At 37.8% G+C, this 26,065-nt stretch overlaps 1 protein-coding gene across 1 annotated transcript in view; it reads left to right on the top strand.

Annotated features, from left to right (window-relative positions):
- ubald1a (UBA-like domain containing 1a) overlaps positions 1-15,365 on the top strand; it is a 42,001-nt gene extending 26,636 nt beyond the window's left edge. The window contains exon 3 of the mRNA XM_062056229.1: positions 12,784-15,365. Coding sequence (XP_061912213.1) covers positions 12,784-13,095 — 312 coding nt within the window. The 3' untranslated portion in view covers positions 13,096-15,365. The remainder of the gene's footprint in view (positions 1-12,783) is intronic.
- Positions 15,366-26,065: the final 10,700 nt, after the last annotated feature.

Raw genomic sequence — 26,065 nt, 5'->3', positions numbered from 1 at the left:
GTTTTCAATCAATTAATTTAAAACGGTAATACGAACTGTGAGTTTTACCAAGGTTTATCTTTACATCCTTCACCTAATAAGTAGCCGCCTGTAAATTATTCATGCTCTCATGGTTGATGACAAAAGCATTCTATTCTATTCAATTTTGTTTCAGCTTGTGACAGAATGTTTCAGCAGCAAACCAGGCAAAATTAAATGTATCCTTTACTGTTTGCTGCCAGTTGGATGTTGTGCCATTGATGAAAATGATCGTTCAGTCAAATTCTACTTTATCAACAAAATTAAACGTGGACTCGGCCTGGGCGGTATATCAATTGTACAGAATCAAGTCTTTTTGCCCCTCAGGAGCTTCTGTAGCTTGCGCTGACCCGTTACTTCCTTAGCGGCACACATAGCAAAACATGGCTAATGCTAAGGCTAACAAGAGCGACACGTTTGTTGTCAGTACTTTGGTTTTGCGGCAACAGGACTGCAACAAATGACTGCACGTTGCAAAGTTTGTTTCAAAAAGGCAAGACTAACTTATTCCAGACGTGTGAAGGAAATACAATACAATACAATATTTTACAAGGCGAACAAGACGCAACAACAAAAACTACAGGCTAAAAATCACCTTACTATGGTGGAATCATTTACACAAGGTATGTATGATCATACCATGTACAACCCCCGTTTCCATATGAGTTGGGAAATGGTGTTAGATGTAAATATAAACGAAATACAATGATTTGCAAATAATTTTCAACCCATATTCAGTTGAATATGCTACAAAGACAACATATTTGATGTTCAAACTGATAAACTTTTTTTTGTTGCAAATAATCATTAACTTTAGAATTTGATGCCAGCAACATATGACAAAGAAGTTGGGAAAGGTGGCAATAAATACTGATCAAGTTGAGGAATGCTCATCAAACACTTATTTGGAACATCCCACAGGTGAACAGGCAAATTGGGAACAGGTGGGTGCCATGATTGGGTATAAAAGTAGATTCCATAAAATGCTCAGTCATTCACAAAACAAGGATGGGGCGAGGGTCACCACTTTGTCAACAAATGCGTGAGCAAATTGTTAAAACAGTTTAAGAAAAACCTCTCTCAACCAGCTATTGCAAGGAATTTAGGGATTTCACCATCTACGGTCCGTAATATCATCAAAGTGTTCAGAGAATCTGGAGAAATCACTGCACGTAAGCAGCTAAGCCCGTGACCTTCGATCCCTCAGGCTGTACTGCATCAACAAGCGACATCAGTGTGTAAAGGATATCACCACATGGGCTCAGGAACACTTCAAAAACCCACTGTCAGTAACTACAGTTGGTCGCTACATCTGTAAGTGCAAGTTAAAACTCTCCTATGCAAGGCGAAAACCGTTTATCAACAACACCCAGAAACGCCGTCGGCTTCGCTGGGCCTGAGCTCATCTAAGATGGACTGATACAAAGTGGAAAAGTGTTCTGTGGTCTGACGAGTCCACATTTCAAATTGATTTTGGAAACTGTGGACGTCGTATCTTCCGGACCAAAGAGGAAAAGAACCATCCGGATTGTTATAGGCGCAAAGTTGAAAAGCCAGCATCTGTTATGGTATGGGGTGTATTAGTGCCTAAGACAGGGGTAACTTACACATCTGTGAAGGCGCCATTAATGCTTAAAGGTACATACAGGTTTTGGAGCAACATGTGTTGCCATCCAAGCAACGTTACCATGGACGCCCCTGCTTATTTCAGCAAGACAATGCCAAGCCACGTGTTACATCAACGTGGCTTCATAATAAAAGAGTGCGGGTACTACACTGGCCTGCATGTAGTCCAGACCTGTCTCCCATTGAAAATGTGTGGCACATTATGAAGCCTAAAATACCACAACGGAGACCCCCGGACTGTTGAACAACTTAAGCTGTACATCAAGCAAGAATGGGAAAGAATTCCACCTGAGAAGCTTAAAAAATGTGTCTCCTCAGTTCCCAAACGTTTACTGAGTGTTGTTAAAAGGAAAGGCCATGTAACACAGTGGTGAACATGCCCTTTCCCAACTACTTTGGCACGTGTTGCAGACATGAAATTCTAAGTTAATTATTATTTGCAAAAAAAAAAAAATTATGAGTTTGAACATCAAATATCTTGTCTTTGTAGTGCATTCAATTTAATATGGGTTGAAAAGGATTTGCAAATCATTGTATTCCGTTTATATTTACATCTAATACAATTTCCCAACTCATATGGAAACGGGGTTTGTATGATGAGAAGAAGCACAATGTGTAGAGCGATCACTAAAGCAGTTGTTCTGCACATCACCAAGTTGTGTGAAGGAAGAAGGCTGAGTTTACTTATCCCCTTACTAAAAACAAACTATAGTCCTATTATTTATTTGGCTACAATGTTTAGTATAAAAAAAAAATTCACAGAAGTATGTTCTTCAACTCAGAAGTTTGAAGTTTGCACTTTATTGACGTCAATGTTGGAGATTATTTGCATGCAAAATGTACAGTGCTACATTTTTGTTAACAGAAGTATTCTATTCAAGCAGAATTATTGATTCCCAAGGGAAGCTCTTCATTTAATTCTTTGAAAATGATTCCATAAAAAGTTATTCCAGTTTATATCTGGTCTAAAAAGAACAACATTATACAAACAAATTAGAATTTTGCCAAGAGTAAGATGCAGTGTATGCAGTGTCATTTCAAACTACTAGTTTTTGATTAAATACAATAAAAACTTGTTTTGAATTATCTCATTTGAATCCATAGTTAATTTTTTTTTTTTAAAGTAGGGGGGGACGTAAATCAAATTTTTAAACATTATTTTTAAGCCATATCGCCCAGTACTAACGCATATTTAAGTGTATTCACTTTTACATTGAAATTCATGAAAGCCAATTTAGGAGTAGCATCTGAGTAGAACCACGTAATTGGAGTCTATTCACAAGTATACAAAGGCAAGAGAGCCCCCACTTCTCCATTTTATGCCTTCCACATAGCGCACACACTTGGTGTTCCTGAGGAATGCGGTTGGTGAGATGAGAAATAACTCCATCTCAAGTGTTTGCACACAAACACACATGCATGTCCACAAACAGGGGTGTTTAGGTGTGTAGAGGTTTGACGCAGCCCGGAGCCCGGCATGTTTGGGGGAGGCTGCTGACCATCAGGCACGCGTTCCTTCATGCCAGCCTTTTGCAAACACACTTGCGAGTGAGAGCGGATGGGGACGGGTCGTTGCAACCACAATGCTTTGTCCTCAACAGGAGATCTGTGCTCTTTCCTCATAACAACCGTGCCCATGGTAACACCACTCTGTTGGCTCTGTACTAAACACAAAATCCCTTTGTTTTGTAAGAGTAAGACCTAGCTAAACGTAAATCCTTTTTTGTTTGCTTTATTTTCATTTTGATCATTTTAAGCAACCTGGATGGGCATCTGAAGCAGTATATTCATTTAATCAATGGCAAAAAATACAATTGTCTATTTTGCAGTATTGACCTGAATATAAGACAATTCCACAGGACAATCTATCATGACACATGGTATTGTCAGTAATAATTACATAGTTTTTAAGTGGTACCACCTGTTATTTAATGCTAACATCATGTTTTTGTTGTGCAGAATATATTTAACTCGATTACCATGTAGGCCCTCACCTGATTATGAGACAACCAGAGTTTCCTCTACATGTAATTGATTGTGTCGCCCCGCCACGGCAAAATAGAAGGTGCCAGACCTTCTTTTCTTTTCTTTTTTTTTAAACATAACAGCAAATTTAATATATTGTTTTTTGTTTATTTGATCAACAACTATTAGTTTGAAATGATGCTGCATCACTGAATTTTACTCTTTACTCTTCTTTTTAATTTGAATAATGTTGTTCTTTTCAGACCAGGTATAAATTGTACTTTTTATGGAATAAATTTCATAGAACTAAATTAAGAGCTTCCTCTGGTAAGCAATACTTCTGTCTTGATCAAAATACTTCTGTTAACAAAAATGTAACATTGCACATTACCTGCAAATAAATATTAATCACCAACATTGAGATCAACAAAGTGCAAACTTAAAACTTTTGTCTTGAATGAAATACTTCTGTAAATATTATATAAGTATTATACATTGTATGCACATAAATAATCAAGTAAAATATCGAGAGGACTATATTTTCTTTCAGTGAGTGGATAAACGCAGGCTTTTTCCATTCACATATCCTGGCAGTGTACACAGCGACTGCTTCAGTGATCGTTCTCCACTGTGCTTTTTTTTCATCATACATGTTATCATCATACATGCCTGGTGTAAGTGATTCCACCATAGTAAGGTGATTTTTAGCGTCTTGTTTTTGTTGTTGCACTCTTGTTCGGCTCGTAAACAATTTTATTTCCTGTGTTTGTTCCAACTAGGGTTGTACGGTATATCGGTATTAGTATAGTACCGCGATACTAATGAATCATATTCGGTACTATACCGCTTCTGAAAAGTACCGGAGCCTTTGTTTGCTTACTTACTAATAAAAGACAAGTTATTTTATTTAAGGACACACTTGCAATGAGAAACATATGTTTAATGTACCGTAAGATTTTTTGTTAAAATAAAGCCAATAATGCAATTTTTTGTGATACCCTTTATTTAGAAAAGTACCGAAAAGTATCGAAATAATTTGGTACCGGTACCAAAACATTGGTATCGGGACAACAATAGTTCAAAAATGTATTATTTGTCCATAGGTATGAATGTGAGTGTGAATGTCTATAAGTGCCCTGCGATTGGTGACAAGTCTAGGGTGTGTACACAACCTCTCGCCCCAAGTCAGTTGGGATAGGCTCCAGCTTACCCCCACGATCCTAATGAGGATAAACGGTTTGAAAATAGATGGACATACAAGTTCATTCTGCTAATTTTGTGAGTGTGAATAATTGTCGAGATATGTGCCCTGTGAATGACTATGCTCATTTCTGTTAGCCTGTCAATGAGCTGATCCATGGAACATTAGCATTAATGTAGCGGCAATTAGAGGCAACCTTCATCCTGAATAATTTAATTGCTTTTCATTTGAGTTTGAGTTTATTTCGAACATGCAAGCATACAACATGATACATCACAATTTCCGGTTTCTCTTTTCAACATGTTCGAAAAGGAGTAGGAAGAAGCAGAGCTTATTTAATCCTACCCCTTTTCTTTACATAACAGTTGCAAAACTTTTTGTTCACTTCCTGTTCACAATTTTTTCACAATAAACTCCATAAGTAATCACAATAAAAATAAATAAATAATAGTAAGAATTTAATAATAATAATTGGTGAAGTAAGTCATATTTCATATGATGAGATAAGTAAGATTACTTTAAGAATGAATGAATGGATGGATGAAATAAATTGAGAATGTTTGCCATGGTTCTTCTTCTTTGTACTTTGTAAACACTTTAAGTTTGAAGAGTTTCTTGAAGTGGATCATATTAGTACATTGTTTGATTGCTTTGCTTAATCCATTCCATAATTTAATTCCACATACTGATATACTGAAGGTCTTAAGTGTTGTACGTGCAAACAAATGTTTTAAATTACGTTTTTCTCTAAGATTATATTTCTCCTCTTTTTTTGAGAAGAATTGTTGTATATTCTTGGGTAGCAGGTTATAGTTTGCTTTGTGCATAATTTTAGCTGTTTGCAAATTCACTATGTCGTGGAATTTCAGTATTTTTGATTCAATAAATAAAGGGTTTGTATGTTCTCTATATCCAACATTATGTATTATTCTAACTGATCTTTTTTGTAACACCGTTAATGAATGAAGTGTACTTTTGCAATTATTTCCCCATATTTCTACACAGTAGCTCAGATATGGTAACACTAGTGAGCAGTAGAGAATATGAGGGATTTTTGGTCTAGAACATGTTTTTCTTTATTCATTATTGACGTGTTTCTTGCAACTTTGTTGTATATTTTTTACGTGAGATTTCCAGTTCAATTTATCATCAATCATTATACCTAGAAATTTGGTTTCATTTACTCTTTCAATTTCTATTCCGTCTATTTGTATTTGTGTTTGACTTTCTCTTCTACTGTTACCAAATAGCATTATTTTAGTTTTACTAAGATTCAACGATAGTCTGTTTTTGTCAAACCATCTTTTTAATTTGTTAATTTCTTCTGTTATTATTTGTATTATCTCCTGTGTGTTCTCTCCTGAACAAAACGCTGTTGTATCATCCGCAAATAATACTAACAGTGGCCTAGTGGTTAGAGTGTCCGCCCTGAGATCGGTAGGTTGTGAGTTCAAATCCCGGCCGGGTCATACCAAAGACTATAAAAATGGGACCCATTACCTCCCTGCTTGGCACTCAGTATCAAGGGTTGGAATTGGGGGTTAAATCACCAAAAATGATTCCCGGGCGCGGCTACGCTGCTGCCCACTGCTCCCCTCACCTCCCAGGGGGTGATCAAGGGTGATGGGTCAAATGCAGAGGACAAATTTCACCACACCTAGTGTGTGTGTGACAATCATTGGTACTTTAACTTAACTTAACTTTAAATCTTTTGTAACTTTACAAATGTCATTTATATAAATTGAATAATTTAGGTCCTAGTATTGATCCCTGAGGTACACCACAGGATATATTTAGCGTTGTAGACGTGTGTTCGCCTAGCTTCACGTATTGTTTCCTGTTAGTTAGATAACTTCTTATCCAGTTTAAGACTAACCCTCTGATGCCATATCGTTCTAGTTTTTTGATTAAAATATTGTGATTAATTGTGTCAAATTTGATATCAAATTTGATATCAAACTGTTATTAATTTAATGTGATTCCTACATGTAAGTGCACTTCATGTGTATATTGATGTACTTTCATTTGTGTGCTTAGTTTTACAGTGACTTCATGGACTGTTTACATGTTTGGCAAACTATATTCAAACATTCAGGCAGGGCATAAAATATGGTATTGTACAATAGGCATCTACAATTGAAAAAGGGGCCAAAATGATATAAGAAAAAATATGTTAATACTAATAACACAGATTTGTTTTTAAATTGCATCATCAACAGGTATGCAAGTTATACAATTATGCCACGTTGGTCACGCCTACACCACGCACCTAGCCACACCCACACCGTCACAATTATATTGGCAATCTGAAGGAAACCCTGAGATAACCACCAGGGTATCCCCTTAATGTAACTGAACGTGGCACACCAACATCAACTTTTCAATGCCAATTATACATCAACAAAAAAAAATCTAATTTACATTAGTAACTCACAAATGATAGTTTATACCGCACACATCTTATATCTAAGGACAAAAATATGAAAAAAAATGTGTATGTAACTGAAAAAGTAGTCTTAAGAAACCACTATAGATTGATTGTCTTCTAAATCTAACTCAACACAGCCATTAACTGGCAACACAAGTGAGTAGACCTCACAGTGAGAATGTCCAAACTGTGTCTAGTTTTTATTTCAAACTGATAGAGAACTTCCTGCTCCTCAAGACCAAGACAATAACTGTTTATCTCATATTTTTTCAATTCAGATTGAACTGCAGTTTGTACATTTCTTTGCGGCTGGCTTGGCGTAGTTTCTCTAGCAGTCCTGGCACCTTTGTAGGCTTTCAAAACACTTATAGTGATGCTGGACTTTCGTGGCTGATAAATATTTGACGTGTTGAAGCTGAATGTTTTTTACCTCCTCAAGGAATGTTTGCAGAACATTTGGTGTACAGTAGATAGCATGCAAAATGTCTTCCCCTGAAACAGTGAAGAAGTCCCACAAGATGGAGGCCATGTTTGTTTACAGTTAGCTCAGGGGAAGTTTACGACATGCACAGCGCATTTTATCAAAGCTATTCTTTAATGTTTTCGGACTTATCGGTATGACGTCCTATCGGCTCCATAATTATCTGATCGATATTTGTGGCGCACCCCTGAATCCTGTTAAATTTGGTGATACACAACTTTAGAATCAAACTGTCTTCCACTGCCAGTTTCTGTTGGTATGATGTCGATTGAGATAGTCCATGTTGTCAATCCAAATCCCAATTATGTCAGATCCCATATCACAATCATTGAGGAAGAGTCGGATCCAACTTTAGCACAACTCATTTTATTATCCCCATCAAAATACTATCATCCAGAATCGTAACTTTATAAACGGCATTGTTTAGTCTCTGTGTGTCTTACCCCGGACTAGCCAACTGTGCATGTGTTTATGGACGAGTCAGAGGTCTCAGCAGACAACCTGAGAGGACAGGTGTCGGGTTTTTTTCCCCTTATTTTCTATTCAAGGACATTTAGAAGGTCTTGTCCTCAGTCACACACACAAAACCATTCACACGTTTCATCATAAAAGTAAGTCCACATATGAGCCTTCACTGTGTAGAGGTCACACTAACATTCTAGGGTGTCCCTTTACCGCAGGAAAGGGTCTTAAAGACATGAGCCAGCGTTTCCTGTCAAGAGTGCACTGTGGACATGCTCATCTTACATAACACCCGGTGAACCTCTGGTCTCGTCTAACCCAGTCAAGCAGGACCACGTGGGTGTATCACTGCAAGGGCTAACCTGCAGGATGCAGCACATTTAGGGGGAAGTCGGTTTAGTTTGGTCCCACTCCTAGGGAAGATTATCCTTTTTTTCTGACGCACCATTTGTCACAATCTGTATGACATACAGGACCTTTGCTCAAACTGAGGCCTGTGGCATCAAGGAATATTATGTTTTCCAGCCTGTCCTGTTTTTCAGCTTTCTAATATTTATCTCCACCAAGGAGTGTTTTCAATGCCATTTGTGTTGTAATGCTATTAGGATGAAACAAAGTACTTTTGCATAACCTTGTGGAGGTGCGGCTGGGGCACAGGGCGTCAAATACTGTCTGCCCTTTTGTTTACATTGTGAAAGAAGGTTCTTTTCTTCTGTAAATTTGAACATTCAGCAATAGTTGGGGAATTGAATACTTATTGTAAACTTACAAAGTCAGCAGTGGCTCAAATACTCAACCTACTATATTAATAGAAGGTTTATTTTAACATGGAGAGACAAAATAACAAATAACACTGAATCAATTTGTATTTGATGGAGTCATTGAATAAAATAGGTACTTGATATATTTGTGTTATCAGATAGACAAATGTCATTTGAGTAGAATATTTAAATGCGTTAGATTACATGTTTTGACTGCAATCATGGATAAATATTTGACAGTACAGTATAACCTGCATAGCAACTCTTTGATTTCAATATTACAGCTATTCCTGTGATAAAAGTTGCAAGTTGCTTTCAATTATTTGTGTTGCATCCTAATAGTGACTTGTGTCATGTACCTCTTTTATTCCTGGATTGCAAGCCTCCTCGCAGAATGTGACTCCACCTCTGCGTCCCGCTGGACCATACAGCGGTTGTTGTTTTCCTGGTCACAAATGGAAGCGACTTAGTGAAAGCTATGTCTGTGCACGCACGTGCATGTTTTTATGTGGAGGAATAGGGGGGAAGTCATCTTTTGCAAACACGCACAAAACATGGGGTCTGGAAGCTTCAAGGCACAAAGTTAAGTGTTGTTTTTGGTACAATCAAGGGGTGTATGTGTGTGTGTGCCTGTGCAGGTATGTGCGCGTGTTTGTTGCTCGACAGCATTAAGTCACACTAGTGGCACAAAGGCTATTATATTAATGCGTATTTGTGGTGAGGAAAAAGCCTGACTTTTGATGTGCATCATAACAGATTTAAAATAATAATAATTTCTAACGTCATCTTGATATGCATTAAATCAATGTTTTTATGCTGCATGGTTGACGGGCCTAATGGATTCTCCTCGGTGCAACGAATCAAACTGTTTAACTATTTTGCTGCCTAAATGGGTTGCCAAAGAAAAGGAGGAGAGTAGCCATTTTAACTTAAATAATGTCAAATGTAGTTCAAATGTAATGCCAAGGAAATGGCCAGACTGATGGAAAGTAAATAAATGTTCCCTGGGTTTGTGAACACAGCATATAAAATGATCTGGATCATCATAACCTTTTTAGGTGACTGCTTTGTCATGTTCATCTTGGTCATATCTTGTTACAGCTTGGCTTGTGCCTTTCAATGTGGTGAACCTACTAAACTCTATGCCCCTGCTTTCTCTCCCATTGTTATGCTTTTTTCATTTCTTTTGAACAAATTTCAGTTATTGGTCAAAAAGAGTGTTTCGTGGGCTGGCTTCACCATATATAGCTGACCTACTTATTCTGCATACCCCAGTCAGAGCCCTTAGGGCAGCAGTGATTTTTAGAATGCCCAAGGTCGAGGCTGAAGACGAGAGGAGATAGGGCTTTTGCGATAGTAGGCCCTAAACTCTGAAATGCTCCCTCTGAATCTCAGAGCGGCAACATCTCCCGATACTTTTAAATCTTTAAAAGTCCACTTATTTGCGCTGGCGTTTAACACAAGCTGAGCTGGACATATGTGAGGACATTTTCATGTTTTTCTTTTTATGCATTAACTGTTTTAAACATAAAATGTTCTGTACTTATTGTGATGTTTATTATTATTATTTCTGTTTTAATCTGTACAGCACTTTCGGGCAGTAGTCTGTTTTAAATTGTGCTATATAAATAAATCTACATGGACCTTGACCTTGCCACTTTGCAGTTCACTTATTGCGGGTCTCAGTGCATCACAGATTTTAAAATAGCATCGACTACTTTGAGATTTGAGAAACCATTTAAGTCTTGATGTTACATTTTTTAAATGTGTTTTAAGAGCATAGAAAGTATTTACAAGTGTGTGTAAAGGGTGTGTGGAGGGCTTATAACGACATTAAATGCATATTATATTGACAAAAAATCATAGAGAAAGTTATCCTACCACAGGGGAGTCTGAAATGTGGCCCCCGCAATAATCATGAAAACACTATTTATATACTATGGAATACCATTTCTTTAAACCGTGGAATAATAAATATTTATGCACCAGGTGATCTCACTAGTTTGCTGTAATTGCCGTTAGATTGTGCGATATAGACAATATAACAATTATACATTTGGCCAACAATAGATCGTGATAATGCATATTGATGACACATTCTAGCTGTATCCCACAAATTTGACAGCTATAAGCTAACAAACGCGTCTTCTACTTACTTTTATATCCTCGCTAGTGTCTAATGCCCCTCCACAATCAAAGTCACTTGTAAGTCAGCAGTTCCTGCCTCCATGGTGGCAAATAATTGAATTATTAACATCAGCATTGGTGTGACCAATAGTGCCCATGTAACTACTTGGTATTGGATCCATACCCAAATTTGTAGTATCCAAACAATGGAGGAAAATGTGTTTATTACATTTTAACAGAAGTGGAGATAGAACCACAACAGAAAGTAACAAGATATTAACAGTAAATTGACAAGTAGATTAATAACAGTTGTGACAGTACAATAGAATCAAAAATTTTGCATTATGTTATTTAGGGCTGCAACAATTTGTCGTCGACCATTATATTTGTCTACAATAGTCTTGACGTCATCACTCGTGTTTTTCCGCGCGGAAAAACACAAACACAATGCCAGTGATAACATGTAAAGTTTGATATTTCCTCTTATTTATGTTAACATTAATATCATGCTCATTTTGCAAAGCGGACCTTGTTTTTATGGCTGTACATCTGTGATATGCGAGAATTTAAAGCAAGAGACATGATGTCGGGCATTTGGAGGGAGGATGCGTTCTCAACCTCGGTAAGAGAGTTAGCTTCTACCTTGCAGCAGTTACAGTGTAAATAGATATTTTTTGAATGAATTAGTCAACTTTGTTTTACATAAGCACATGCCTAAAATAACTGAAGCCGTATTTAGAAGTTGATTGGAAAAATTTGAGCCATTATATACCGGTATGTGTACGCTTTATTATCTGACAGGTCGACTAGATAATCATTGACTTACCGGCTATCAAAATAATCGTTAGTTGCAGCCCTAATGTCACTGCATACCAGCAGCCAAATTCGGAGCCTTTGTAACCTGTAAATGATTCAATTATAATTTTTTTATACCAAATAATATATCGCCCATCGCCTTAAAACTCACACAGTCTGCCAAACAGGCATTGCATCTGTGAAGCTGATTTTTTTTTCAAGTTAGATAAAAGGTGTTTCTTAAAGGGGAACTGCACTTTTTTGGGAATTTTGCTTATCGTAAACAATCATTATGAAGACAATACGACAGATGCATTTAAAAAAAAGTGCATTCGACCTCGTAAATAAATTTTAATAAAAGTCTGCTTACAATGGAGCCAATGGAGGTCCCTTATTCCGCCCATAAAACCCAGTATATTCGGATGTTTTAAGGGCTTTATAGGCACTCATAAGCTCCATTGTAAGCAGACTTTTGATCATATTTATTTTCTATTTAGAATGCATAAAAAAGGAAAAACATGTGTTCCTGTCTTACATAGGGTTGTGAACGATAGGCAAAATTTCCCCCAAAAAAAGTGCAGATCCCCTTTAAGGGTTTCGACCGGCCCAAAATGAAAGGAGAATGGAAGAAACAAATGTAGCGTGTGTGATGCAGGCCACAATGTAATATTTAATAATAAGCTTAATAAAAATGTTGACATGCTATTGTAAATAAGTTAATCAATTGTGAAAAACTTTCAGAGTATTATTGAATGTTTTGACAATTCATGTGTAAATTTGTACGCCCCCTTCAATAAGTGTCTTACCACAAATGAACATCTGGTACTTGCTGCAGTTGAGTAAATGAGCATGTTTCTTGTTGATACTTTGTAACTTGTCGGGTGAATTCAACATTAAAATCTTATTTCCATTCCTTCAGATGTGCACACCAGCCAACACACCAGCAACACCCCCAAATTTCCCAGACGCCCTGACCATGTTCTCCCGGCTCAAGGCGTCCGAAAGCTTCAGCAGCAGCCCCATGGCGGCGTCCATGGCCACCTCCCCTCCACCCCCTCAGGTCGGCGGCTGGGGGGTGTTACCGAACGTACCCAACATGCCGACGCCCTCGCAGGGACTCTGGACTCCGGGGCAACCCCCCACACAACCATGCCCCGCTTGGCCCACGGGCGTCAACCCCCGTGCAGGCGCAGAGCAAAAGGCTAGTGTAGCAATGGAGGCTGAGAGGTGAAGAGTCACGGCGGGACTGAAACCCCGCTCTGCCTCCCCCCGGATGATTGGGATGGAGAGAGGGCGACCATTTGATAATTTGTCATTTTCCCCAAATGGACGGACGAGATGGAACCTACGCAAACCAAGAGATACTTTGGGTGAACTATTAAGGAGTAAACCAATGCAAAAGTAGAAAAAAATACAGGATACGCACACACATAGAAATAAAAGTATTTGAAGGTTGTTTTTTCCCCAAGAGAAATATTATTGAAATTTTCAAAAATTGTTTGAAAAAAGACAAAAAAAATCATGCCCAAGGATTTTATGAGATGTTCAAGGACATTCAAGGCAGCAATTTTTTTAGAATTGTGTTCACCCCAACACTTCTTTTTACTAGCCAGTGTTTTTTTTCCACTGGTCTTCTTGAGTTTCTGTCTGTGCTGCATGACAAGAGAGGAACTTGCAATGCAGTGTTTTACAGTGACTGAATCATCACGCACTAGAGTGTGTGTGTGTGTGAGTGTGAGTGTGTGCGTGTGTAAGATGGTGAGAGCAGGATTTGTTATCAAAATGCATACACACCAATATATAAATCTATAAATGTATACGTAAACACACACAAATACACACATTATCGCTCAGAAGAAAACACCTCCATATTGTCATCTCCACCGTCAAAGTGGGGCTTCCTCTTACCTCACCTGGTGGTCACCTGACTTCTTTTTAGCCAATCAGGGATTCTTCTTAAACCAACAGTTTCCTCTTGAAAACACAGGACATGTTCTTAAAAATGTGCTTCTCTTAAAGGCGCTTGTCGCTTTGGTTCATGCTATTCTCGCCGCAATGGCTTGTTTCGAAGCTGAGTCTACAACTGTATACTTTTATGAAATTATGGGTTGTACAAGAAAACAACGTGGTTTAATGTAATATTGTTTGTAAATGCTGATAGTTTTTATTATGTTGGAGGACTTAAGGGAGGTGGTTCTGCTTAAAAAAAAAAAACACGACTACTCCATTTTTCTACACAAATACGCTTTTTTGCATGATGTGTCTATAACATCTTTTATAGCAAACATACTGTATGTTTCCGAAGCTAATCAACTAATTTGAATCAGATCATCTCAGACTGATAGCAAATTGGCAAAAAGTGTCTTGTTGATCATAACAGCAGGACAACATGGGTAACGCTAACCAAAAGCTATTTGGTACCAAGGTTAATAGGGCCACACTGATTTAAAAAAACAAGTATACAATCATAACATTTCGAAATAAAAGCTGCAATTACAAGAATAAAGTAACAATTTTAAGAGAAAAATTTATTTTTATGAGAATTAAGAAATTCATTAACTGTGTGAATGTTTTTGTTAAATATTTATTATCATGTAGTTACTACTAAATAGCAAGTTGATTGTCAATTCAATCATTAAAAATGCAATAATACGACTGTATTGTAATATTTTTTTAAAACAACTCAAATTTGTATTTTTATAGTATGACAACCTAATTGTCATGACTTTTTTCTTGAAAAATTGCACTTTATTTCTTAAGTAATTCCGATTTTATTCTTCTTGCAAAGTAACTTTCTTGTACCATAACAATATATGCGTTATATATTTGTTCTGTCTTGTAACATCATGATTTTTTTGTTCCTTACAATTTTTACATTGTTGTTGTTTTAATGTAACAACAGATTTTACTTTCAATGTGGCCCTAATAATCCTTTTGTAATGTGGACTCCCTGCAGACAGTATGCTTGTATCCAACAGCCGTCTTGACAGGATTTAAGGGTGTAGCGTTGCCCAGTCCTCTACGCTGGGGGTGGGAGGGGGCAGCTCAGGGGTGACCCTGATTTACGGCAATATATTACACACAGGGTCTGCCCTTGGTTTTAATTTGTTTGTATTATTATTGTTTTTTTTATTATTATTTGATGAAAGAAGAAAATGTGGCGATACACAATATATTAACTAGCAGGTGTTTTTTCAAAGATTTAAAAAGATTAGGGAAATTATGGATATAATAATGAATAAATCATGTGATATGATTTAGTTTAAACTTGAGCTTTGGTTTATCTTCCCCACGCTTCATACTTTATTTGGTTTAAATCTGAGTGTTTCTGGGTTGGCTTGTTCATAAATGGTTTGTTCATGTATGTCCACACCCCCCACTTTGTATGACTGTATAAGACCATTCCCACAATATTTGTGGACTACCTTGATAATTAACTTATCATTTTTGTGAACCTAAATAAATATTGTTTGTCAACCTAAAATGTACGTTTGAATGTGTTTATAATCATAGATTAGCCAAGTCATATTGCTACTTGGAGTGGTCATGAGTGAGAACAACTGCAGAGACTACAAATAGTTGAAAGTATTAATATTGAATCAAATAACATAACACCAGTTAACCAATAGGGCTTGTTAGGACACAAGGATGAGGCGTTCAAGTGCACTGCGTATCTCTGGCTTTCATACGGTCTACGCGTTCTATAGTCCATCCATCCATTTATTTGAGTACGGATGTAACCGGTGGTTTTTTTCCTCTGCGTTGTGTGGATTTTATGGAGAACGACCTACAACATGTGTTGCTGCTCAGATGCACTTTACTGACAATACAGAAAATACACACGTTGTCAAAATTGCTCCGCCATCCTCAAGCCCCTCTCCCATTATCGTGGACGAAAGGGAAGTAGGAAGGCGTGTCCAACGCATATAAAAAGACAGGTGTCACAGTAATTATTGCAGTAGGAGGGACGAGTCAATGGTTCCACGTTGACAAAACATCGAACAACCTTCAGGTATTTACATGTAACTTACACAGTTTGTGTAAATTATAACAATAAAACATTACAAAATACATTATTCACATGACTTAATTGACCCTGTTACATGGATAATAAAATATGGAATAAAGAAAGTTGCAAGTGCCATAACTTTAGTTTAGGTGAGAAACCCTGAATCAAAGAAAAAAATCATTTCAAAATACCACATGTTACAATAGGATAGTCATGTACAGATTATGAGTTAGCAGGTGTAACATGTTTCAAGGGGAACGGTTGTAAACACATTATAGGAAGTAGACTAGACCCGCGAAATGCATTTTAAAGTCAAGTTTACGACCGACTACGTGTCAACCGCACACGCGTGGCTCTTCCCTCCCCTCCTATCTTAACTCATCGCCACATTCGCCACCAAGAGTCTTCAATAAAGGTAAATACAATTATGTTGTACAAATAAAATTATGTTAAAGGGGCTGTTTGCTTAAAGTAGGCTGACCATATTCTGAAATCCCAAAAAGAGGACACATATATGCGTGCCAAGGCGGGCAGCACGCCAAGGCCGGGACTAGGTGAAAATTTGCCAATGATACTCGAACTTGCTTCATAAATAATATATTTTTTTAAATAAAGCGTTTTTTCTCCTCTGTTGACAGCAGTGTTGGCGCTAGGAATTTTCAAAATGGGGTCCCAGGGACCCCATCAAGTCATAAAAATGGGGTCCCACAGTAAATTTTTGGGGTCCCACTTTTTTGTAAGCGTTTTGAAAACAAATGACAAATGTATGCATTATCCTGTTATATCTCACATTCTATATTGTGTTTTGGATAAAGGTTGTCATAAACGTTACCTAATTCATTAAAAAAGATAATACAAAAGAAAACAAATGTGTATACATATGTAAATGTATTCAGTTATAAACATTCATTCACTTTCTTCTTTCCTTCATGGATCTAAACTTTACCACTGCTGCTAGTTTTTTCTATGTTTTTATTTAATAAGTTGTAGGTGTATTTATTTCAGTATAAAAGTGTAAAAAGTGTTTTGCTTGGGTCATGAATTGATGATAATGGTGTGCCAGGGCATACATACATTTTATATTTAACGCTTAAATCTCTGGAGTCTACATCAACTTCAGATCTATTCCTCATTTCAAAATGTTTTAGTTTTTTTATGTTGTTTTTTTTGTTTCTTTGTTTTCTGCCCTTTTTTGTCAAACAAAAATATGTTTTTTATGGCAAACACACAAAATATGCAAAATGTTTCACCAAAAATATTTTTCAAAGTGTAATATTTGATGTGAAGTAATCGGAACCTTTGATAGGTCAATAATTCATAATAACATTGATTTTGATTCAATATTATGTTTTGAACAATGACCGTTTGAAAGAAAAAAAACAGCTTTGTTTTATTAGTCAACATTGCAACTGTTTCTAAATTACATTTCACCTTTAAGCTTTTTTATTTCACTTTTGTTATGTTTTTGTTTATTTTAGTAGTATTTTTAGAATGTGCTGTGGGCCTTTAAAACATTAGCTGTGGGCCACAAATGGTAAAAAAAAAAAATAATAATCTGTGTCCTTTCTGATTCCAATGCGTTAAAAAGACACAAAAAGTGCGTTAACGCCAACACTGGTTGACAGTATAACAAAATAAGTCACTCATATTCTGTAACATTCAGTTTTGGAAAAAAAAAAGTGCAGAGGTAGAAATATTCAAAATAACCTCTTGTATATAATTTAAACATAAATAATGCCTCAAAACAAGTTAATTAAATTTAAACAAAAAACAGCAGAGTAGCTCTCGCCCTGCACAGCTGTTTTGTGCTTTGTAGTGTCGATATGGGCTTGTAATTCGTTGGCCCCTTTATTTGCCACAGATACATACGTTGCTGCTTTGCACACAGTGCATTCTGCTTTCCATGTGTCACGGCCAGGACGAAAACACAAATACTTTTCCCGCAAATCATCTGTGAAGTTGCATTTACGTTTAGGCACTTTTGTTCTCATGTCTCTCTCCACTCACTAGCTCTCTCGCTCTGTGTCTCTGCCCCTCCCTCACGAATGTTGCTACGTGCGCGCACCTTCAGTTTTTTTTTTAACCCCTTCTTAACTTAACCCTGAACGTACATTGAAAATACACGCAACCCTAATTCAAAATGCCGGACATTTGAGGCATTAAAGAAACCCCGCCCGGACACCCCCGCAAAAGAGGACATGTCCGGGGAAAAGAGGACGTATGGTCAGCCTAATGTAATACATTCATTACCGTCCCGAATAAAATGTGTTTACGGCAGTCACTCACCCGGTCTTGTCAATACCTACGCGCAGGGAGCGCATGCAAACATACAAAAGCAGTCCAAAAGAAGCAACAAACAATTTGCAGTCATGAAAGCACTATTGCTGTGTGGGCCGCCAACCCCACCAAAGGCATTTAAAAATCCCGTTTGTCACATTTCAAAACAATAAAAGCAACATCACGTTGATTTGTATTTTTAAACATACACTTTATTGCCAAAAGTATTTGGCCACCCATCCAAATGATCTGAATCAGGTGCCCTAATCACTGGGCCACAGGTGTATAAAATCAAGCACTTAGGCATGGAGACTGTTTCTACAAACATTTGTGAAAGAATGGGCCGCTCTCAGGAGCTCCGTGATTTCCAGCGTGGAACTGTCATAGAATGCCACCTGTGCAACAAATCCAGCCGTGAAATATCCTCGCTGCAAAATATTCCAAAGTAAACTGTCGGCTTTATTATGAGAAAATGGAAGAGTTTGGGAACAACAGCAACTCAGCCACCAAGTGGTAGGCCACGTAAACTGACAGAGAGGGGTCAGCAGACGCTGAAGCGCACAGTGCAAATACTTTCTGCACAGTCAGTTGCTACAGAGCTCCAAACTTCATGAGACCTTCCAATTAGCCCACATACAGTACGCAGAGAGCTTCATGGAATGGGTTTCCATGGCCGTGCAGCTGCATCTAAGCCATAAATCACCAAGTCCAATGAAAGCGTCGGATGCAGTGGTGTAAAGCACGTTACTACTGGACTCTAGAGCAGTGGAGACGCCTTCTCTGGAGTGATGAGTCACTCTGGCAATCTGATGGACGAGTCTGGGTTTGGCAGCTGCCAGGAGAATGGTACATTTCGGACTGCATTGTGCCTAGTGTGACATTTGGTGGAGGAGTAATCATTGTGTGGGGTTGTTTTTCAGGAGTTGGGCTTGGCCCCTTAGTTCCAGTGATAGAAACTTTGAATGCTCCAGGATACCTAAACATTTTGGACAATTCCATGCTCCCAACCTTGTGGAAACAGTTTGGAACGGGCCCCTTTCTCTTCCAACATGACTGTGCACAAAGCAAGGTCCATAAAGACATGGATGACAGTCTTGTGTGGATTAACTTGACTGGCCTGCACAGAGTCCTGACCTGAACCCGATAGAACACCTTTGGGATGAATTAGAACGGAGACCGAGAGCTAGGCCTTCTCCACCAACATCAGTGTGTGACCTCACCAATGCGCTTTTGGAAGAATGGTGAAAAATTCCTATACACACACTCGGCAACCGTGTGGACAGCCTTCCCAGAAGAGTTGAAGCTGTAATAGCTGCAGAAGGTGGACTGACATCATATTGAACCCTATGGGTTAGGAATGGGATGGCACTTCAAGTTCATATGTGAGTCAAGGCTGGTGGCCAAATACTTTGGGCAATACAGTGTATTTGTTTTACTTTTCAAGTTTTTTTTTGCTCACTGTCCATAAAGCACATGCATGTCATGGCCAATTGTGCAAATTAGACAATGTTGAATCTTGTTTAATCTCCACTAAGCAATCTGGGTGATGCCTCCCTTTTTAAGATAAAAGTGCCACAAATGAAAGCCACGAAAAACAGGGGGGGAGAGTTGCTTTTAAAAGTATTTCTGTGAAGCCAGCTATGTCTCCTTGAGTGGCTATCTATACACATACTCACAAACACCAGCTGTCCAATAGGCCCCAAACACATAAGAAGCACAGCAGAAGAAATATTACGTGTCCTCAGCTGACATCTACTCCGCTCCATCCTTTGCCGGAGACTCAGAGCCAATTTGTCAATGCGGGTTGAAGTCAATGTCAACAACTGCAACGCAAACAACCATAATGAACAGGTTTTGGCAGAGAGCATTTGATAACCACCCCAAAAAGCAATGAAAGCACCTAAGGACACAGTTGCAATATTTCACTTACTTTTTGTTCATGTTGAAGTTGCACAGCATTTTTTTCACTTGCTTCCCACACACTAATAATAAATTGTATTTATATAGCGCTTTTTAAAGGCACTCGAAGGACACTGCAAATGGTACTCTTGTTTTGATAATAATTGCACTGCTTCATATTAAAAGCTGTTTCTATATATTATGTTAAAATAAAATAAAAAACAATTGTAAGAGTAAACACTATATGCATCTGTTATACACATTTGAAAATAGGGCTATATTCCGGAAAAAGGGAAAACATTATTCTTGGACAGATAATTATCAGGCCAATAAAATAAATTGTTAAGGTTAGCTCAATAACTCTGATTAAAATAACCATAAAAAATGTTCCAATTGCTTGTATCTCGACACATGGCTTCTTCCCGGAAGTGAAAAACGGTGGTCAACCAAGCCAAGATGTGTGCAGCAAGCAGCGTGCAAACTATCTGATTATGCAAGAGGCCTAGATCTTCCTGCAAAAGCAGATAAGAGCAACAAAATCAAACTATGCAATGGAATAGATCTTGTCGAGTGATATCAAGGATTATCTGTTGGTCGTGTTCCCAGATATATCAAAGTATCTTGTGCTCCAAACGTCATCCTGCACTACAAAACAGATTGAAACTTGGAAAAGCACGGAGGTCTACAACTTCTTTGTGTGTGGTTAGAGGTCAAGCAAATTCCTGTCGTTTTTGCTAGTGTAAGGTTGCATTTCATGATTTAACTTTGCGTCTTCAGCCATGTTTGTTGCCTTTTTGTTGTTGCATTCGCCTTTTACGAGTAGCGTGTTTTTCCCCGTCTTTCTCAAAATATAACTATAGATGTCAACGTTGTGTATGTGCTGAAAGCTTCATTTATGATTGCTGTCTTTGGCAAAAGCTTAACTCTTTAGATTGTTGTTCTCCCGACAAGAAAGGACTCTTCGCTGTGAGAAGAGGCGACATATCCTGGCAGCAAAGCGCCTGCTGCGCACGTCTTTCAGGTGGGTGGTGCTTCACTTCCGTGTTCAGATTACGGTTAAGGTACAGTGATAACATAACATTTAAATTGATACTGTGACTGATTTATTAAGTAAGATGACGTAAAATTGGCGTTCAGCAGGAGGTCTAAAGGAGACTTTTTTTTATTGCAAACAGTCAATCCAACATCAAAACATGTCAAGACATTTTGTCAAAGCAATTACACACTTTTTCGGCTTCAAAATAAAATCACTGTGCTACATATCCAGTTTAACTGCATATACAAAATGAAAATGTCTTACATTACGAATCATGCTTTGTCAATAGGGGTGGGCACGGGATCCGGTACTTTTTTGGCACCGACAGAAACCAGCCGCTACTCCCGGGCACAGATTCACGTAAGCAGTGCCATGTTTCGGTGCCTGGGTTGCGCGTGATGTTATGTCTGTCTGAATTAGCACCTGCAAGTGGCGAGTACTTGCCAGCACTTGAGAGGAAAACAGGCGATATCGAAGCGGACATACTCTTAGTAATCTTGCAACGTATCAATGTTTCATGACAAAACCCAACCATGCCAAATAGAAACTGTAAAGTGTGGCTCGGCTTTTCTAAATGCGACGCCGATGCAGATTATGCTTTCTGCAATATTTGTGACGTAAAAATCAATGCAAGTGGCGGAATACTTCCAATCTGAGGAAACACAGGATTTTTCTCATGGCTGAAGAGTGCAGCCAAGTTAAATATACGGCTGCAACTCCTGCATTTGGTACATTTACGTATTGGCTGCAGCCAACAACACGGGGAAAGAAATGGTGTCAACATTTGGTGACGATAACAGCGACATCATCCTCTATGTCTCCTCCAATTAAAAAGCATACTGTATAAGAATACATTGGCTTTGCATTTTAACTATCAAGTCATCATAATCAGCTGGGTTCCTCATACTGTACTTTGTAATGATAATGTAAAGTTTTTGCTTTACTTTCATTTGTAGTTTGCTACTTTTGGAAGAAAAAAAATTCTGGCTGGTTGAAATATTGTGTAAATTCTTTTATAACATGTTCTGATTGAGTCCTCAATTACAGAATGATTAGCAGGCTGCATATTACATTTGATTAATTAAAAGAGAAGGTTACAACATTGTGATGCAGCAATATGAAGTCAATTAACTTGTACACCATGTAATGTACAGAATATCAGATGCATTTATTCAGGTAGAAATCTCAGATTATAGCTGAGATAGGCTCCGGCCCCGTCACCCTAAAGGGGACAAGCGGTAGAAAATGGATGGATGGATATTACAAAAACATCTTCGACAATGAAAGCATGATCATAGCAATCAACATTTTGTGTTTTTATGCGTGAAACTGTTATCTAAACATGGAAGTGTAGCTCCTCCTCTGAATGCAAGTGCTCCAAAAGCAGGAATAGAAATTCTGTTTTACTACAGAATACCAAATCTGGCACGGCGGCAACACACAGTAGGCCTTTTTTTAAAATTCTCATTAAATCATGTTTGACCTTTTTGTGTTGAGCTGTTTAAAAAAGCATGTTTAAAACACATTTATTTAAAGCAAATTAATTGTCCATTCATGGTGTTAAAACTTGAAAAGTATCTGTCAGGAGTACCCTTATTAATGATGAAAAATTATATTTATCTTCAAATAATCATGATTAATTTAGAGTTAACTATGAACAAAATGTGTTTATTGCGATTAAATATTGTAATCGTTTGACAGCCCTAATATATATATATATATATATATATTATATATATATATATATATATATATATATATATATATATATATATATATATATATATATATATATATATATATATATATATATATATATATATATAAGAGCTGCAACTAACGATTCATTTGATAATCGATTAATCTGTCGATTATTACTTTGATTAATCGATTAATAATCGGATAAAAGAGACAAACTACATGTCTATCCTTTCCAGTATTTTATTGAACAGCATAAATATTGTTTCTCAGCTGTTTGTAAATGTTGCAGTTTATAAATAAAGCTTTATTAAAATAAAATAAAATATTTAAAACAAATACAAATAAAAAAGCCTCTGCGCATGCGCATAGCATAGATCCAACGAATTGATGACTAAATTAATCGGCAACTATTTTTATAATCGATTTTAATCGATTTAATCGATTAGTTGTTGCAGCCCTAATATATATAATCTATTCCGCCCCCGGCCAAATTATTTTAACCCAATGTGGCACCAGGGGCAAACATTTTGGGGAACCTTGCATTAGACTGTTAAGATGTATTTAACCCTACTAGTATCCATGGATTTTGCAGGATTGAAAATCTTACTGTACCGTATGCAAATTTGATAACAATGATGTGGCAGTGCAGTGTCAGGATGCATGGTCAGGAATAGAAAGGAATCAATTATGAAATCTAAATTAAGAACATTCTGTTACGTGTTGCAATCCAGCATGTGTACATGACAATATTAAGACACTGGTCAGTATACTGCTTCTTAGTTATTTGGCACTAAAAGTCAGCCAAAGATTATGACAACACAACTGAACTTTCTGCTACCGTGTGTGTGTGTGTGTGTGTGTGTGTGTGTGTGTGTGTGTGTGTGTGTGTGTGTGTGTGTGTGTGTGTGTGTGTGTGTGTGTGACCGCAATGAACCTGCCACAATGACTGTGTGCCATTCCATCCACTCTTGTGTCCAAGTTCCCGAGTTAAACACAAAGCAGGCTTTATTTCGGTTTTCACTGTTGTATCAGTGCTGCCTGGCTGCATGCATTAGCACCAGCCTCAGCAAACACACACACATTCAACTGTGTAATGTGGGAAGTGACATTCCCACTTTTACTTGCAAAGCAGCTGGATTGGTGAAAGTAAAACAATGTCATCTCATTTCCCCAAGTATCCAATGAGTACATGATGATGGGGTTCAAATAAGAGCAGACCAATCAGCATCCTGCTAGGAAACAGCTATGGGCGTGGCTTTAATATGCTGCTAGCCTGTCGAGATTAGCATGGATTGTTACCATAGCAGCACTTTTTATTACACCTGGATTTGCCAGTTATTACTTTTTTTATAATCACCATCATCTTTTATTCAAGAAATCATTAGAAATATTTGAGAGTATTCCATAGTAAAAACCCAAATACAGACAGGTCATATTGTGGTCAGAGAGCACATAGTTGTAAAGACAAGGATTATGGGCAAATCGTTAATGCTAACTTGCATACACTCAAATGCTCCCTTAATTACCCACACATTTGGCACACACAAAACTAGAGCAAGATAAGAAATGTGGTCTAGAACTTACCGTATTTTCCGCACTATAAGGCGCACCTAAAAACCTCCAATTTTGTCAAAAGCTGACAGTGCGCCTTATAATCCGGTGCGCCTTATATATGGACCAATATTGAGCCACAACAAACCTAAACTTCATTTTCATCAAGTTTAGGTCTCGCAACTACGGTAAGCAGCCGCCAACTTAATTTTCCCCCGTAGAAGAAGAAGTTATTCTTCTACGGTAAGCAGCCGCCCCCGTAGAATAAGAAGAAGCATGCTTGGATATATGACTGCGCGAGGCGTGCCGTTTTGATTTCCATTTGTTTGTTTATGTAAAGACCCCAACATGGCTCCTATTAAGAGACACGCTTACGACGCAGAGTTTAAACTTAAGACGATCAGTCACGCAGTAGAACACGGGAATAGGGCAGCAGCGAGATAATTTAACATTGTCACTGAACTGCTAAACAGCAGCGAAACTGACTCGATTAATGATGACTTCGACGAGACGGAGCCGGGCGTGTTGGATGCTGTATCCGCCCAACTGGTTAATTCGGACACTGAAGAAGAAGAATACGAGGGATTTGTGGATGAGGAATAACTTCATAAAGTGAGCTTTACATGTTTATTTTGTGTGTTGTGTTGTGTGACATTAACGTTTGAGCAACGTTGAGTTATTGATATATTGTTATTGCTCTGCACTATTTCGAGTGTTACTATATTGTGATTGCACTAACGTTTGATTTACCGTAACAGTATCACTGTTTTTTACGTGTTTATTGAATCAGGGAAAAGTTCCCCTCCACTATGTGTTATAAATGTTGCACTACTGTTATACCTTGCTGTTGTTAAAAGATAAACAAAACACCACGTCACTGACTTTACCTCGGGGAAAATAATAAAACAGCTGTTTATTCATTTTGGGAGTTAACAGAGTTGTCAGAACGCTGGTTTGTAATCTATTAATAAAGTTTGACTGACCTATCTGACTGTTTTGTTGACATTCCCTTTAGCGCGGCTCCATCTAATGGATGCATAGGTGCGCCTTATAATCCGGTGCGCCTTATATATGAACAAAGTTTTGAAATATGCCATTCATTGAAGGTGCGCTTTATAATCCAATGCGTTTTATAGTGTGGTGCTTCTAAGCACACCGCTGACTCTATAAAGCCTGGTGTATGTTCTGGCATCTAGGCGACAGTGGATGCCCCAGCGTGCTCCTCCCCATCCAAACCCTGTTGCATAGTTTGACGTCCAAAAATTTTTAAATTTTTTTTTGACAATATATTTCCTGTGTCTATACATAGTTTCACCCCTTCTCTCATTAATTGTTCACATTGTGAACTAAAGAGCTAAATAGTTGACAAGAGTTGTGGTTTCCCACTGAGTTGTAAGTCTGACAAACGCTGCAATAGATGTAAACTCCCGTTTAGTTTATCATTTACTTGGATCCAAGCTTTCTTCAGAAAAAAAAAAATCCTCTGACAATGGTGACAGTATTCTCGCTTAAGTGACAGAAATCTGCAAAGGTGATAATGTCGCACATTAGCATTGGACAAAGATTCTTCAAAAAACCCAAAGTTGGCAAGTACGATAAAAGGATCAGTAGTGGTATAAAGTCCATTGGCAGAAGGACAATCCAGGCTTTAGTCTCGACTGACCTGTAAGAACACACAATGTTTGTCGGCCCATAGATTTACTGTTCTGACGGATCGCATTCAATATG

This window comes from Entelurus aequoreus, linkage group LG08 (assembly GCF_033978785.1).
Source record: "Entelurus aequoreus isolate RoL-2023_Sb linkage group LG08, RoL_Eaeq_v1.1, whole genome shotgun sequence".
NCBI classification, from domain to species: Eukaryota; Metazoa; Chordata; class Actinopteri; order Syngnathiformes; family Syngnathidae; genus Entelurus; species Entelurus aequoreus.
This window is presented reverse-complemented; position numbering and strand designations above follow the sequence as displayed.